Source organism: Podarcis bocagei, assembly GCF_964188305.1.
Source record: "Podarcis bocagei genome assembly, chromosome: 7".
In the NCBI taxonomy this organism is placed as follows: domain Eukaryota; kingdom Metazoa; phylum Chordata; class Lepidosauria; order Squamata; family Lacertidae; genus Podarcis; species Podarcis bocagei.
In genome coordinates this window covers 19,639,933-19,656,081 of record NC_138132.1, presented here as the reverse complement: position 1 = coordinate 19,656,081, position 16,149 = coordinate 19,639,933, and the positions used below count along the sequence as shown (strand labels likewise).

At 46.5% G+C, this 16,149-nt stretch overlaps 1 protein-coding gene across 4 annotated transcripts; it reads right to left on the bottom strand.

Moving 5' to 3' along the window:
• Positions 1 to 3: 3 nt before the first annotated feature.
• On the bottom strand, positions 4 to 15,888 carry LOC308592282 (FXYD domain-containing ion transport regulator 3-like). 4 transcript variants are annotated; one of them, XM_081203636.1, is made up of 8 exons: positions 15,802 to 15,888; positions 5,646 to 5,712; positions 5,360 to 5,392; positions 5,008 to 5,031; positions 4,502 to 4,576; positions 2,515 to 2,551; positions 2,278 to 2,309; positions 4 to 196 (listed from the first exon to the last, which is right to left on the bottom strand). In XM_081203636.1, the coding sequence occupies exons 1-8, from the start codon at positions 15,871 to 15,873 to the stop codon at positions 177 to 179; spliced, it is 360 nt and encodes a 119-aa protein (XP_081059762.1). In that variant the 5' UTR covers positions 15,874 to 15,888; the 3' UTR covers positions 4 to 176. The 4 variants fall into 4 exon arrangements, with proteins under 4 accessions (XP_081059762.1, XP_081059763.1, XP_081059765.1 ...); XM_081203637.1 differs by lacking the exon at positions 15,802 to 15,888 and adding an exon at positions 15,323 to 15,474; XM_081203639.1 differs by lacking the exon at positions 15,802 to 15,888 and adding an exon at positions 15,008 to 15,136.
• Between the last annotated feature and the right edge of the window lie 261 nt (positions 15,889 to 16,149).

The window sequence follows — 16,149 nt, the reverse complement described above, 5'->3', positions numbered from 1 at the left end:
CCATTTCAGGAAAAACACCAGAATTTTATTATATGTCTCTTTTTTAAAAAAAACCAACAAAACCTAATACAGGTGTGAGAGCCCCAAAAAACCATTGAAAAATCCAGTGTGTTACATCAATTGAGAGAGGAGTCAGGTATGGCTGGTATGTTAGTGGGAGCAGTCATTATCTTCACTCAGCATTCACTGGTTTCTCCTACAGGAGAGATAGACGGAGGGAGAACTAGATAGCACAGCATATTTAAGATACCTTCTCTTGCCAAAACAGAATTCAGAACTGTCTACCTTCCTTTGCCAAAACCTGTGCTGAACGAAGTGTGCACATGAACACACACACATACACACACACACAATTTTTACTGGTGTTATTAACACACTTCCCTCAAAAGTTCTTCAATGTTTTGCCTCACAAAGAACCTCCAAGTTTCACGTGTGTGTGTGTGTGTGTGTGTGTGTGTGTGTGAATACAACCCTTGTAACTGGTTGCCAGTTCACTTCTGTGCCCAATTCACTGTGTTCATTGTAGTGTTTGAAGCCTCAAACGATTTAGGCCCCCAAATATCCAAAAGACGCCCTCCTTCCCTACAGACCCTCTCAGGTGTTAAGATCAGCAGAGGAGACCCTCTTGGTCATTCCACGGCCCTCAGATTTTGTGTGTGTGTGTGTGTCTTATGAGAAGGCATTCTCCAGGGCCCCTGGAGTTGTGGAATTCCCTCCCCACAGAAGAGTGCCTGGCACCTTCATTATCCAGCCTTCATTGTAGGCTGAAGGCATCTCTTCAACCTTGCCTTTGGCACTTGAGATACATATATTTTGGGACCTCCTCTAGCTCAGACTGTAACTTGTTTCAGAGTGTTTTTAATGTACAGTGGTACCTTGGTTCTCAAACGCCTTGGTACTCAAAGAACTTAGAACCCAAACACTGCAAACCCAGAAGTAAGTGTTCCGGTTTGTGAACTTTTTTTCGGCCGAACATGCTCCATTTTGAGTACAGTGGTGCCTCGCAAGACGAAATTAATCCGTTCCACGAGTCTCTTCATCTTGCAGTTTTTTCGTCTTGCGAAGCACGGCTATTAGCGGCTTAGCGGCTATTAACGGCTTAGCGGCTTTAAGAAAAAGGAAACAAACTCGCAAGAACTCGCAAGATGTTTCGTCTTGCGAAGCAAGCACATAGGGAAATTCGTCTTGTGGAACGACTCAAAAAACAGAAAACTCTTCCGTCTTGCGCGTTTTTCGTCTTGCGAGGCATTCGTCTTGCGAGGTACCACTGTATTACACTTCCGATTTGAGTGTCATACTTTTGTTTTGAGTGTTACGCTGAGGTCTGTCTGTTTTTGCTATTTATTTTGCATTTTTGTTTCACGGCTCATTTTTTTGGTGACTCTCTGGAACCCAGTTTAGCAACTGATTGACTGAATGTTTGTGTGACTGCAGTACATTGTTTATTGCTTTCATTTTATGGATCAGTGGTCTCAGATAGTAAAAATCATGTTAAATTGCTGTTTTAGGGGTTGTTTTTAAAAGTCTGGAACAAATTAATCAATTTTGCATTACTTTCTATGGGAAAGTGTGCCTTGGTTTTGGAACGCTTTGGTTTTGGAACGGACTTCCGGAACGGATTAAGTTTGAGAACCAAGGTACCACTGTAGTATTCTACATTGTTGTGACCCGCATTGGAACCGTAAGGCGATGGACGGGTAATTATTTCCACAGCCGTTGCAAATGTACTTCAGGATTTGCTTCAGGGCAAAGATCTGATGGCATCTTTAGCAAGCCAAAAAAAGCCTCCTGCTCAGGCAATGCTGCAGCCAAGCACTCTGCAGCTGCCACCAGAGGGCAAAATAGTTAAATGCACCCCTCAGCTCTCCCATCGTCTCCCTCACAATACCCTTCTCACAGGGTGGATTCCAACGAGGGACAGGACACAGCACTTTTATATAACCGGCAACACAGGATTGGGATTCTTTGCATGACAGTTCTGGAGGTAATGGCCATGTGGTATTTCATGCCCAGATGCTACAAGCATTTGCATGGTTCTCTTTTCTGCTGCAAAATCTATTCCCGCTTAGAAATTTCATTTGGGACCCCTGTCCTCCATTGGCCTGGTGCATGCGATGGAGGCCACTCGGGCTTCCAGGCTGAAGTAGCAGCAGCTTCACATTCCACCCACGATCCACTTCAAGAAATGCTAATCCTTGCTGTCCCCAGCAGGGGTGAATAAGGCATTTTCAGCAGACCTGCCCCCCATCGCTTCTCCAGCCCCAAAGGAGCACTTACCTGCAAGCGGGAGCTTTTGCATGGTGTGGACACTACAAAGGAAGAGAACAAGTTAATAAGGTTGAAGCCACAGACCATCATCAACATTCCTCCTTCCAGTTTTAAGATTGCGGGAATAGGACTTTACTGTCTCCAGAATCATACCCCTTCAAATTTGCCACCTATTAATTTGCCACCCACAGTGCCTGCCATCTCCCTCCTGCCACCCTACGACCTATGGGAGCGATTTCATCATACCTGTTTTTCCTCTTAGGTTTGCATTTGCACTTTCCACCTGGGAAGAGAGAATGAAAAACAGCATAAGGATTTGGCAAATTAGCCATCAGCAGCGGCTGACAAAATGCAGGTGTCTTGCATAAGGTTTGCACGGGGAAGTGAGACCTGCTTCAGCCCTCTGGCATCTCAGGGAGCAGGGGTGGGCAGGGAAGACCACGGCCTGAGATATTTGGAGAGCTGCAGCTACAGAGACTCTAGGCTAGCCTTCCCCAATTGGCTGTCTTTTGGCTGTTTTCGACTACAACTTCCATCAGCCACAGCCAGTATGGGGCAGGGGAGAGTTGTAGACCAGGGCTCCCAGTTATAGAAAGCTGCCATAGGCTACAGAGGCCAACGGTTGATCTGATATATGGTATCTCTGTGTGATGGAGCTGGCTCAAAATGGGACATGTTGTGTTTCCCTTCCCAAAACAGTGCCCCCTCCTTTCCAAGTTAAGGTTGCCAGTAGGCAAGGATGATCAAGTTATTCCACAACTGCTTCTCCTGGTAGTAAAAAATACGACAATAATAAATTAATTAACTATCCATTTGCTGCTCTGTTTGAAGAGCAAAAATCACTCTGCCAGAGGATGATGGGTTGCATCCAATGTAGTGCTCAGTTAAAGTCACTTAAAAGGTACACAGTACTTGTTCCACTACAGAAATGCTTTATGCCAGAGCAACTACCGTACTTTTCGCTCCATAGGACGCACCCGACCATAAGACGCACCTTGTTTTAGAGGGGGAGAACAAGAAAAAAAAAATCTCCCCCTCTCTGCTCAGCGCCCCTTCAACGAAGCGGCAGGAGAAACGGAGCCCCTTCAGGCTTAGCAAAAGCAACGCGAAGCCTCCGGAGCGCTCCCTCTGCGTTTCGGAGGCTTCACATTGCTATTGCTGAAGCCAAGGAGCCTGCATTCGCTCCATAGGACGCACACACATTTCCCCTTTTTGAAGGGGAAAAAGTGAGTCCTATAGAGCAAAAAATACGGTATGCTACACAAGAAAATGCAACAGCAGGTTGCTGGTAACGTCACTGCACTATAGATTGCGCAATCCATGGCACTGGATCCCTCTGTTGCTCAATGTTGGAACTCGCCCTTGTGATAGCAGGCAGAGAATATTGGACCCAAGCCATTCTCAGTAAGTAAATACAAAAATAATAGACGTATTGAGTTGTATCCATTGTTAGTCATGCTCACAGCTGACACACTGAAATTAAATGACTTGGGTACATTCATTTCAATGGGTCTACTCAGATTTTAACTTAGTTGGGTATGACTCATTATCTGTCAAAAAAAATCCTGTTGCAACGGCAGGGGTACTTGGACAGTGAGCGATAAGGTTCTCTCTAAAGCTGAGCCCAAATTGAAGAAGCATACCTATTTCATTTTCTAAAATGATTTTACTGTTGCTGTTACTATGGGTGCAGTCTCACAGTGGAAACCATTCTGTCTGAACAGCAGCACTGAAAATATACGTGAATGAACATACATAAATCAATCAATCAATCAATCAATCAATCGGGTGTCTGCGGCTGAAGCGCTTCATGCTGCCACCCAGGACTCCTTTTGGGGGAAGGCTGGGGTATGCATTCAATGAATAATAACTAAATAATAATTCATTGCTGTTGTGATCTGCCTTGAGATCTGCATGAAGGGCAGTGTAATTTTTTTTGCAAATGAATAAAATACTGCAGTGTGAAGGCACCTAGGATTGCATGCTCCTCCACACAGAACAGACCTCTTATGACAGAAATGTTCTAAGCCTAGCTTTCTATAGAATGTGCCAGTTTTCTGCATGGAAGGATAACTTGTGGTGCTCACACATCTCTGCACTGCAGTGGTGTAGCCCAGACACAGATTTAGCACCTAAGGGAGAGTGAAGCCAAACTGTATAAGCAATTGCTAATAGCCTCTAAACCAACTCTTCCTCCCTCCCTCCCATCCCACAAATTTCTGCATTCACTTACTCAGCAGGATAACAATTCCCAGAAAACAGAGTACACCAGCAACGATCAAACCGCCAACACGCAGTGAGTACCAGTCTGCAGGAGGAAAGAGGAGAGGTTTGGTCTTGTCTAGGATACTTGCATCTTCACTCCATTCTCTCCCACTAATCTATAAACCTCTTTCCCACCCACTCAATATCCACCAATCAGGGATGTTCTGGTGATTTTTATTAGGCAGGGAGTTATGGAAGAGTCGTCTTAAGGAACTACTCAGTGGGAAATATTTAGAAGAACTTGTAGTTGTGATCAGGGGTTTCAGGGGGTAAATACAGAATAGGACTAAGGGTTTAAAGGAGCTGGTGTGGATGTGCTCCATTGTACGATTAGCACTCTTGCACAAAAGACAGATGAAACATGGCAATTCCTTCCTATTGTAAACAAGTGCACCATCTGTTTATGTACAATTGCTCTTGGCCAGAAGATTCAGGATGGATTATACGGTGTTGCCAAGAATGACTCAAACTTACCATAATAAAAGGGGCTGTTTGGATCTGAAGAGAGAGGAAGAAAGACGTTAGAACATCCTAGCCTTAGGATTCACACCTCAAAACAGCCCGCTTATAAGCACCCAGGTGTGTTGCTGACTGTTCTTTGAACACAAAGATCTCAGGGTCCGGGTTGGTTCATATGGAGAGAAATGGTCCTCAAGGTATTGTGGTCCTGAGCTATTCTGAACATTGGCCGTGCCAATTGGTGTTGGAAGTCCAACATTTGAAAGACCACAGGTTCTCCATCCTTGTTAAGGAGCCCCTGTGCCACATCTATAGCAATATATACAAAAAACCCAAAAACAAACAGGGGGTACCAACAGCTACTCACCAGTAGGATCATTGGCCCCCAGAACAGGGAATGCTACGGAAGAAAACGAAAAGAGTTATTGTAATTTGATAGCATAACTACAGCCCCCCAGCTTTCAGTTCCCTAGTCACAGCTGCCCTTTGCAGTGCAGAAGCCTAACATGGTTAGGTTGCGGAAGGGCATCCCACCCACAGCTCTCATTGGCCCTGAATAGCATTAAGATACAGGCACCGGCTTCAGTACCAGCTTCACGGGGCTGGGGAGGGGAAGTGAGCAGAAGATGAGAGGACAATTCTGAGAACTTTACCAGCCAAGAGAAGCAGCAGGATCTCCATAGTGGTGGGTTTCATATTGGTGTGTAGGGATAAGCAGAGCTTTGTGAGGAAAGAAGATGGAGAGAATTCATTTAGTTTTCTAGTTTTTCCAGTATTTATACCCTGCCTCCCCCCCCCCATTGCCTTCTCCCCCCAAACCAAGGCAGCGTACATGTACTTCCTTCTTAAGCAGTCTCCCATCCAGGAACAGACCCAACCCAGACCTGCTTAGCTTAAGCAAGAGTGGTGGCCTCACATGTCTTCAGGCCATACCCTGGGACCAGAATGGAACTGTATATATATTCCATTCACAGGAACATTTGTTCCATTCGTGCACCACTTCTCCCAGAGGCTGAGGGGGCAAATGGATTAAGCTTGCCTGCGAACATCTCTCAGCCCTCTCCCTACCCTTAAGAATCTAAGAAGGCCAAAGGCCCATCTACTTCAGCATCTTGTTCTCACAATATAATTATTATTTATAAAAATAATTTTATTATTATTTATACCCCGCCCATCTGGCTGGGTTTCCCCAGCCACTCTGAGCGGCTCCCAGCACAATATTAAAAACATGATAAAACATGAAACATTAAAAACTTCCCTAAACAATGGCCAAACTGATGCCTAAGAAAAGCTTGAAAGCGGGACTTGAACACAACTGACCATGGGTGTAGCCGAGGGGGTGGGGTGGAGGGCCGTTGCCCCTCCCCCTCCTAGATCCACAAAAAATATCAAAAAGCATTTAAAGCACGCAATTATTAACTGAGGCTCTTCCCCACCCCAGCAGCAGCTTTAGGGGGCAATCTAAAGGTAAAGGGACACCTGACCATTAGGCACAGTTGTGACTGACTCTGGGGTTGCGGCGCTCATCTTGCTTTACTGGCCGAGAGAGCTTCCGGGTCATGTGGCCAGCATGACTAAACCGCTTCTGGCGAACCAGAGCAGCGCACGAAAACGCCGTTTACCTTCCCGCCAAAGTGGTACCTATTTATCTACTTGCACTTGACGTACTTTCGAACTGCTAGGTTGGCAGGAGAAGGGACCGAGCAACGGGAGCTCACCCCGTCACGGGGATTCGAACCGCCAACCTTCTGATCAGCAAGTCCTAGGCTCTGTGATTTAACCCACAGCGCCACCTGCATCCCTAGGGGGCAATCTACCCCCCACCCAAAAAAAAAGCTCAGAAAACGTTTTGCCCCACCAACCAAAATCCTCACTACACCCCTGACAGTGAAGATGGAAAAGCCCTATCCTCTGTGATAATGTGCCCACTCCCAAATTCTTAGCAGATTCCATTGCTGGGTTGGCCAGCAACACAACCTTATTTAGCTCAGTGATATAGTGTATGCTTTGCATTCAAGACCAGGCAGTAGGTGATGGGGAAATCTTCTTGCACAAGACTCTAGAGAGCAGCTGCCAACCAGTCACAAAGAGATGTGGGGCGGGGACATTGTATTTTACACCAAATAATAATATTAATTTATTATTTGTACCCCGCCCATCTGGCTGGGCTTCCCCAGCCACTCTGGGTGGCTTCCAACAAAATATTAAAATACAGTAATGCGTCAAACATTAAAAGCTTCCCTAAACAGGGCTGGCTTCAGATGTCTTCTAAAAATCATCTCTACAGTGGTACCTCAGGTTAAGTACTTAATTCGTTTCAGAGGTCCGTTCTTAACCTGAAACTGTTCTTAACTTGAAGCACCACTTTAGCTAATGGGGCCTCCCGCTGCTGCCGCATCATCACCGCACGATTTCTGTTCTCATCCTGAAGCAAAGTTCTTAACCTGAGGTACTATTTCTGGGTTAGCGGAGTCTGTAACTTGAAGCGTACGTAACCTGAAGCATATGTAACTCAAGGTACCACTGTAATGAAAGAGAGTGAAGCACAACAAGCAAAACCGGTCTGTACTTGGGTGGCATTCAGAACTCTACAGGGTAAAACAAGCCAATCAGAAAACAAAATTAGGACAGAACATTTCAAACCAAACATACATTCTTAGCATTGCTTTAGCCCTCCAGGGTGCCCAGAAGGGCCAAAAAACCTGATGCTAGTGATAGAGATAAGTAAATAGAAAGTGTTTTCCAGTTACAAGTTACTCCGATGTTTATGGATCAACAGGGCAGTCAAGCAAGCTACAGCACCAGAAGCTTGGGGACAGGAAGAAGGATATTGTCTTAAAGAGACAGAACTGTGAAAAGCAGGTGTAAGTTGGGAGAACAGGGTGATGGTTACAGGATTAGAATCATTTAATCAGATAGCTGCTAATCCTCAGTGGCATTTATGCTGTCACTCACAGCGTGTGGCAGGGAGCAGAGTAAAGCAAATACGTAAGGGATGGCACTTTACTGAGAAATATTTACAAATTCTTTTGGAAAGAGTGAACTGAAGTCAACTGTGTGATGCCGAGACAGAGCACTAATAAAATTAGTTCCAGCCTCTTCATAGCAAACGCTTTCAGCAAAGCCCAAATCCAGAGTTTTGCAGAAGCCAAAAAGGTGCTGCCTCTACTTGTTGATGTCAGAGTGCAAGTACCAAATGTTTGAGGCCTTGGGCTGCTATGTTACTGTTAGTAGTACCTCTCTGGCAACAGCTTCTATTAGGAGGGAGAGAGACAGTTGAGTCACCTGGATCAGGTAAACTCATTCTGGTTGGCCTGGGAAATAACAGGCCGTGATTGGCTGGAGGTTCTAGTCAGTGAAGAATGGGCAAGTCAACTGTCAGTTGGGAAAAAGAACACCAACTGCTAAAGCTGAGGAGGGGTGGGAAAGCTGAGGGAAAAGTGGATAGCTGAGGCCTTAATATTAAGCTGTTGCTGGTGAAGAACAGAAGAAGGGAGCTGGTGGCTGTGTTAGGCTGAGAGGGAGCCTTGAGAAAAGGTCTGACCAGAAGATTACGCAACTGGGTTTTAAGAAACAGCTAAACTGTGTCCATGTAGGCAGAAGTACAACTGCAAGGGCTTTGGGGTCAGAGGAAGATTGTCCTCAGTAGGGCTGGGCAATATCTGGTTTTCAACATCATGATATATCATCAGCTACACATCGCAATACAGTCATACCTCGGCTCCCGAACACCTTAGAAGTCGAACGTTCTGGCTCCCAAACGATCAAAAACTGGGAGTGTTCCGGTTTTCAAACATTCTTTTGGGAGCTGAACATCCGAAGGGGCTTCTGCAGCTTCCGATTGGCTGCAGGAGTTTCCTGCAGCCAATCAGAAGCCGCACTTTTGTTTTCGAACATTTTGGAAGTCGAACGGACTTCCAGAATGGATTTTGTTTGACTTCCGAGGTATGACTATATCATGATACCGAAATAAGGATGGTGCTATGCAGAGACGTTGGCTGGCTTCGTGGCTTTTCCCACATGATGATTTTTGCACAGCACACACAAACAACCCCCGTGAATAGTGATATATTGCCAGGTCAAAAATTCCAAAACAAATATCACGATGTGAACTTCAAACTGGTTTTGGACAATATATTGATATATTGCCCCGCCCTAATCCCCAGTAGCAGAACAGGGTTGTGAGTAACTTTGGCTGGAGTGAATGTTTAGGGAACCGAAGGCAAAAAGCCACCTGGAAGCTGGGTGAGTAACAGCATCTCTCGAGCCCTTGGAAACTATCACCAAGCATATTTAAGACCCCCAAAATAAATACCAGTGTCCCCTTATGTACATAACATCCCCCTGATAAAACCACCTTACTCATTCTGACTCCAGTGTTGGTTTCAATCTCACATCTAGGCTACGAGGAGTCTTTAAAACATTCTAAGGGAATGGGTGGCAGCAGGAAAGTGTCACCAAGCACAAATATCTAAACTTGCATTTATAAATAATGGGAATGAGAAAAGAGTTTCCCCATAAGCTGTGGCAGACCTTGGCATCTCAAATTTCAGTGGAGCCCTGTGCAACGACAAAATCCAGCAGCCCCTCCATCTCTCGACTTACACTGGACATCATAGTTGCAGCACCCTAGAATTCCTGTGCCTGGTGCGACCGAATTGGTTGCACTCCGCTAGACCTGCCTTTGCTGTAAGGGGCATAATGACAGTGAGGAGGGTGGTCCGAAGGAACATGGGCTGGAGAGAACAAGGGCTGAATAGAGAGGTCTGGAAGACCTCTGGCCTGCTGCTCCCCCCGCCCACACTCTACTCCAGAGTTTCCCAAACTTCGGTCTCCAACTGATTTTGGACTATAACGCCGATCATCTCTAGCTACCAGGACCAGTGATGATGGGAACTGTAGTCCAAAAACAGCTGGAGACTCTGAATCTACTCCATCAAGAGGCACAAGCTACTCCCAGCAGGGTCAGGGCTGGAGTCAGATGCAGTCAGAACAAAAGGAGCAAGGCTCTCGGTTGGCAGATTCAAGGAATTCAAGGAAATGGCACAGAACTCGGCAGCACTTCCCAGTAGGTCTAGCCTCTATAAAGCAGCCTTCCGTCCCTTCCAAGGCTCCTGGAGGAGTTTCCCAAGCAGTCTCAAACTGTGTCTGCACACTTCTGTTCTCTCTTCCAGTCTCCTGATTATCCTGCTTATTATTTCTTAGAGACCAGTGGGTGGAGGAGCTTATCACAGCAGGAGATGGAGACTCCAGGGATTCTCGTCTGCTTCAGCCTGCTCCCTGTCACAGGTTCCTCCTGCTCGCTAAAACTTGTTGTTCCTTCAGCATCCAGCACCTCCTCCCCATCATCCCCCTCTGACCTCTCCTCAGTGTCCTACCACCAATCCCTGGGCTCTGAGCCTCCTTCCTCAGGGACCTCCCTTGGGGGTCCCCCACCTGGTGCCTCCTGAAGAGTAGCTTCACTGAGGAAGGGTCAAATGTTGAAGATAAGTGCACCTGAAGAGATCCATGCATCAATATGGCCCAAGAAAGCTCCCAGGAACCTGAGAAACTGAGTTGAAAAGCAACTCTGGGGAGAATGTTGGAGCTGGACTGGGAAAACACTTTACCCAGACCACAGAGGCAGAAGGAGCTATGTGCTTATTGTGGAATGGCTACAAAGAGTAGTTAATGGCCTTTCACATAAATTCTACAGATTCAGAAGCCACTGAACAGCGGTAACTAACGCAATGCCCTCCAGATACTGTTGAACTACAAGTCCCATTAGCCCCGGCCATGTTGGCTGGGACTGATGGGAGTTCAGTCCAGCAGAAATTGGAGAGCACTAGGTTGACTACCCCTGCCTTAGAACATATAAGCACTAACTACTCGGTACCTACCTTGTGCCAGTGGGAAACAGATTAGAGCCGTCACAAATGTGATGCAGGAAACAAATCTCAGAAACAAATGGTTTATTAATGGACGGCTCAGGACGGAGAGCAATATTGCAAGGAATGCTGGATGTAGCTGCACCTCCTGTGTCCAAATTCATTGGGTGCCAAGGCAATAATCTGATTGGCAAGTCACAGAACAATGTCTTCCTTGGAAATCTCCAGTCACTAACTCATTATGACAGCATTATGAAAAGCAAACAAGTTTCGGCAAGTTCAAGGAATCTGCTCCGTTCAGAGCCAGGGCTCATTATGGGACTTATAGCCCCAAAATTAAGCACATTTTTTAAAGGCTCAGGATTCAATCAGAAGCATGGTTTTAAAAGATGTGGGGTTTGCCGAAAAGTTCATTGTTAGTACTGCAACAGAATTCACTGCCACAGAACATTGCAATGGTCAGTAGAATACTTTTAAAAGGGATGAGACAAATTAATGAGCGTTGGTGCAGTTTGGGTAATTTAAAACCAGCATTCCTCATCCTGGTGCCCTCCAACGTTTTGGACTACAACTCCCATCATCCCTGGCCATTAAGCCATGCTGGTTGGAGCTCATGGGAGCTGTAGTCCAACAACATCCAGAGAACACAAGGTTGCAGCTGCTTAGGAAAGGCTGGTCGACAATGACTAACAACAGCGCTCCAGAGTTCATAAAAGTCTTTTGCAGTCCTGCAAAAGGAGATTCCAAGGATTGAACCTGGGACCTTTCTCATGCAAGGGATGTGTTCTGGCCCTGAGCTACATTTATAGTATTTACATAGGCCGCCCTACAACAAAGTTTGCAGTTTGCAAGAAGTGGTAACTTAAAATCCAATAATAAAAGTAAATAAACACACCAAAAAACAACAACACAGTAACAGAGTGCAAAACTGCTTAAAGCTTACAAGAGATTTTAAAAGCTTGGAGATATAAAAAGGTCTCCACTTTACAGGGGCCAAGATAACAACTACCTGCACACAGAGAACTGTTGCATCAACCACAGAAGCAGTTCTTATTGCCTCTGAAGGTGCAACAGTCTTTACAGTGGTACTTCAGGTTACATACGCTTCAGGTTACAGACTCCGCTAACCCAGAAATAGTGCTTCAGGTTAAGAACTTTGCTTCAGGATGAGAACAGGAATCGGCCTCCGGCAGCGCAGCAGCAGGAGGCCCCATTAGCTAAAGTGGTGCTTCAGGTTAAGAACAGTTTCAGGTTAAGTACGGACCTCCGGAAAGAATTAAGTACTTAACCTGAGGTACCACTGTATTTGAAATGAAGTTGCACCAGGACTGAATGAAAGACCAAAAGAATGTCCCGAGACACACAGAGCTCTGAAGCAGAAAACCCCAAACCCCGTCTTCAAAATGCGAGTCAACAGCGTGCATGAAAACACCCCAATTCCCCATCCTGGGCAGAACCCGTCATCCCAAAGATGATGCCTTTAAAAATAATAAGCAGAATTAGGAACAGCTCTTCAACAACACCAGTGAATCTACAGGCACCTTTCTATTTCAAGAGACCATCCGTTGTTTCAGACCACAGAAATGAGTGATTGCCCCTTATTCCAGAAACCCTATTTCCAAAAGCATCCATTCTCCTAAGGACCACAAAAAGCAGTGACAGCCAAAACGAAAGCAATACAAACCACCAATGTCAAAGTCTAGAAAACCTATAAAACACAGGGATGCTTAAATCGCTGCAAACTGTGGGCCTCAAATCAGGGATGGGGACCCTGTGGCCCTCCAGATGTTGCTGAACTACAACTCCCATCACCAAATCCAACAGGTGAAGCCAATGAGGGTTGCAGTCCTTAACTTATCACACTCTATTCCTATTTCCCCTCCATCCCCAGCCTTGTTTTGTTTTAACATTGAGCCCGCAAGTCTCAAAAGCTTGCACACAACTTTGTGACATTTGGGGGGAGGGTTGATAAAAGTGTTGCCTTACTGTGGTTTAGGGATTAAGCCTCTCCTGTAATTTAAATGACTGTTTTGCAGATTTAAAAAAATGTCAAAAGGAAGTTCCTTCCTAATTTTGCAATTCACGGTTTTGCATAATTCCATTTTGCATATGGAATGCACAAGTATTTCAAGAATAGGCATGCAAACACATTTTCTTTGCTAAATTAACATATCCAGGCAGAAGCTGCAAGCGTGCCTAGTGAAGGGTTATTTCAAGACCTAAACTGAGAAGTCTTCTCCCTGCTACCCTATGAGAAACACTGCTGCCATTATCTGCAAGAAACAGTGCCTGTCTAAAGACTCCATGGCTGCACCTAGAGTGGCAGCTATATACCGTATTTTTCGCTCTATAAGACGCACCAGACTACAAGACGCGCCTAGTTTTTGGAGGAGGAAAACAAGAAAAAAAATGAACCTCAGAAGCCAGAACTGCAAGAGGGATCGCAGCGCAGTGAAAGCAGCAATCCCTCTTGCTGTTCTGGCTTCTAGGAGAGCTGCGCAGCCTGCATTCGCTCCATAAGACGCACACACATTTCCCCTTAGTTTTTAGGAGGGAAAAAGTGAGTCTTATAGAGCAAAAAATACGCTAATTGCTACCATTAGTTCCTGAAACCTACCCCCCAGCTCCTGGGGAACTGACTAGTCTTGCTCTTTCAGCTATCAGCAGCAGCAGTGAAGCAATTATTTGCATTGTGACAAAGGAATTAGATTCAACTCGTGTACGTGCAGTGCAGGAATCATGCATGAATTGGGGACTCACAAAACACACTGAAGAAGCACTGTGTAAATGGGACCAAAGTCTCAAAGCAAAGTCTGAAGATCCTCTGCCAGACTCTCACTCTCTCTCTCTCTCTCTCTCTCTCTCTCTCTCTCTGTGTGTGTGTGTGTGTGTGTGTACCCTTGCATATCTATAATGCAAAGCCCTTGTGTTTCTATGAAAACATGATTTTTTTTTTGTCACTCACGATGTTCTGGAGTTGTTTTGTGGAGCTGTATATAATTCAGTTTCAGAACCGGTTCAAATCTGAACTGCAGATGCATATTCCATGTGAGAAGAAGAAGGGGACAGTTTGCCTTTCAATTCCAGCTCCTTTCTGAATCCGTCTTTGCCAGCTGAGTCTAAAGACCCCAGCAGGCTTCTCATTGTCAGTGAGGTCACAGACACTAACCAATAGGTGTTTCCTGACACACAGGTAGCCACATTCCAAAGAGGAGCACATCACAATGGCCCACCATCCGAGAACGGAGGCACATGTCCCAAGCAACCTATTGCAGTCAAGGAGTCCAGCCTGACTAACATTTCCAGAATCAAGTAAAATGCAGCCATTTTAAGTGGCAGCCAACAACAGGCATAGAGGGGGTCTATTTGCACCACTGAGATGTAGAGATGGAGATACCCCCCTTCCATGCCATTGCCCTGACAGCCCAGTGGGGCCTTCACTTCTTGCAGCTCATTACTTCTGCCTCTTTTTGTCCCCACAATTATAACAGCTTCCAAACGGAACTGCTTTCCTCTAGGAAGAGGCCTGGATCCCACACAAGTGATTCGAAACCACACCAGTTGTTGCTTCCAGATCACGATCAGTTCCAATGGGAAGGACACATCCCAGCTTTGCTCACAGCGGCCGCTCCAAAATTATGCCCCTTTCCTACCGTAACTAAGGAGCAGCCACACAAGTGCCAATCTCTGTCAAATGGATCAGGCAAATAAAATAAAATGTCTGCACAACAAAGGCAACACGTTACCCACAAGGCGGCCAGGGGTGGCACAGACTGGAAACAGTCCCTCCCTCAGCCTCCCATAAAGGGACAGAATTGTGCTCATCCAAAATCCAGGGCAATGCTGGGTTTTACCCCATGTAGGCCTAAATACACTATTTTTGTATAAGCCCATCTGAAATAAGGGCCAGCATGGAGCAGCTGGTCTCTAGAAAAGGGAAACTATGATGAAGCACAGAAAGCTACCATACTTTTAATGCGCATCATGATTGATGTTTTTGTTTTGCTTCGTGAGTTAAAGCAGCTCTCGGAGAAGCGCTCCCCGCTTGCTTTTTATTTTTGCAGAGAGAGAGAGAGAGAGAGAGAGAGAGAGAGAGAGAGAGAGAGAGAGAGAGAGAGATACAAAGAACACGCTTATTCGGGTCTTACAGAGCTGCCAGGACCTGGTCAGATGAACTGCTCTTTTCACTGAACAATTCCCAGGCGGCCCTAATTTCAGGGGAGAACTTTCAGCTTGGCAGCTCTGCTCAGAAACAGCCGCGCGCACACGCAAGGAGCGCACGATGCTCTTTTTCTCTACCTTGGTATAAAAGAGAGCAAAGTGCAAGCCTGGGGCAGCCGCGCCCAAGCCGGAGGTTGCAAGAGAGCCCCACGGTGGGCAACCAAACCTTCCCCTCCGCCAGGAGGCCGGGTCCCGATCCTGCTCCCCCCCCCCTCTTCTTTCCAAAGGGCCCCTCTACTCACCCCGTCTGCAGAAAGGCCAAATGCAGGCGAGCCAACCCGACCCGGAAAAAGCCGAGGCGGGAGGGGCCCTCCTTTCCCTGACTAAACAGACCTGAGCGCAGACCACACCCAAGGCAGGTGAGGAGGAGGAGGAGGAGGAGGAACAGGTTTGGCTGCCGCGGGGAAGGGAAGGGCCGCCTTGGCCCCCTCGCCTTTCCTCTGCAAGGGAACAGACAACCCGGAGCTTCCAGCCTCCTGCCAGCTCGGAGAGGCGCCTCGATCCTTCCCTTCCCTTGTAGGAAACGAGGCAGGGCCGCTCGGTTTCCCTTCACAACTCACCCCCTCAAATAGGGGTCCTCCTCTGGCTTGAGACAACCGTGCCTTTCATAGCAGAGTTTGTGTATCTCGCAGGGGTGAGGAACCTGTGGCCTGCTAGCTAGGACATCACCCCTGGCCAGTGGGCAGCGCTGGCTTGAGGAGGTTTAGTGTCCCAACTCCACCTGGAGGGCTGCAGCTCTTCCTCCACTTCCCCACAGGTATGCTGTTTTGAATAATGATGGAGACTGCTGCATCTGTTGGATTTCCGCCTGCCACACAGGTGTTCACAGCTGCCTGATGTACTCCTTTCTCTTTTGCTGGTAGGTCTTCTGACCACCTTTTGTCCTAAGAACAATTATTGGGCTTCAGTGCCCATCAGCCCTAGTCAGCGTGGCCAATGAGCAGGGGTTGATGGGAGTTGTAGTCCACTAAGTTCCCCATCCCAGCTATTCATTATCTCAGCAAAGGTAAGATTTGAATTTGGAGCTCCCTGGCTCACAGCTCAATCTTTTCAGCCATTTTCACTAGAT

What these genes read in the sequence shown, in the direction of transcription:
- LOC308592282 (XM_081203636.1), bottom strand. Translation starts at nt 15,873, where the DNA reads ATGCAGCAGTCTCCATCATTATTCAAAACAGCATACCTGTGGGGAAGT. An exon ending in CCTGCTGCTTCTCTTGGCTG is followed by an intron (nt 5,393 to 5,645) that starts GTAAAGTTCTCA and finishes TTTCTTCCGTAG; the next exon opens with CATTCCCTGTTCTGGGGGCC. An exon ending in GCAAAAGCTCCCGCTTGCAG is followed by an intron (nt 197 to 2,277) that starts GTAAGTGCTCCT and finishes TCTCTCCTGTAG; the next exon opens with GAGAAACCAGTGAATGCTGA.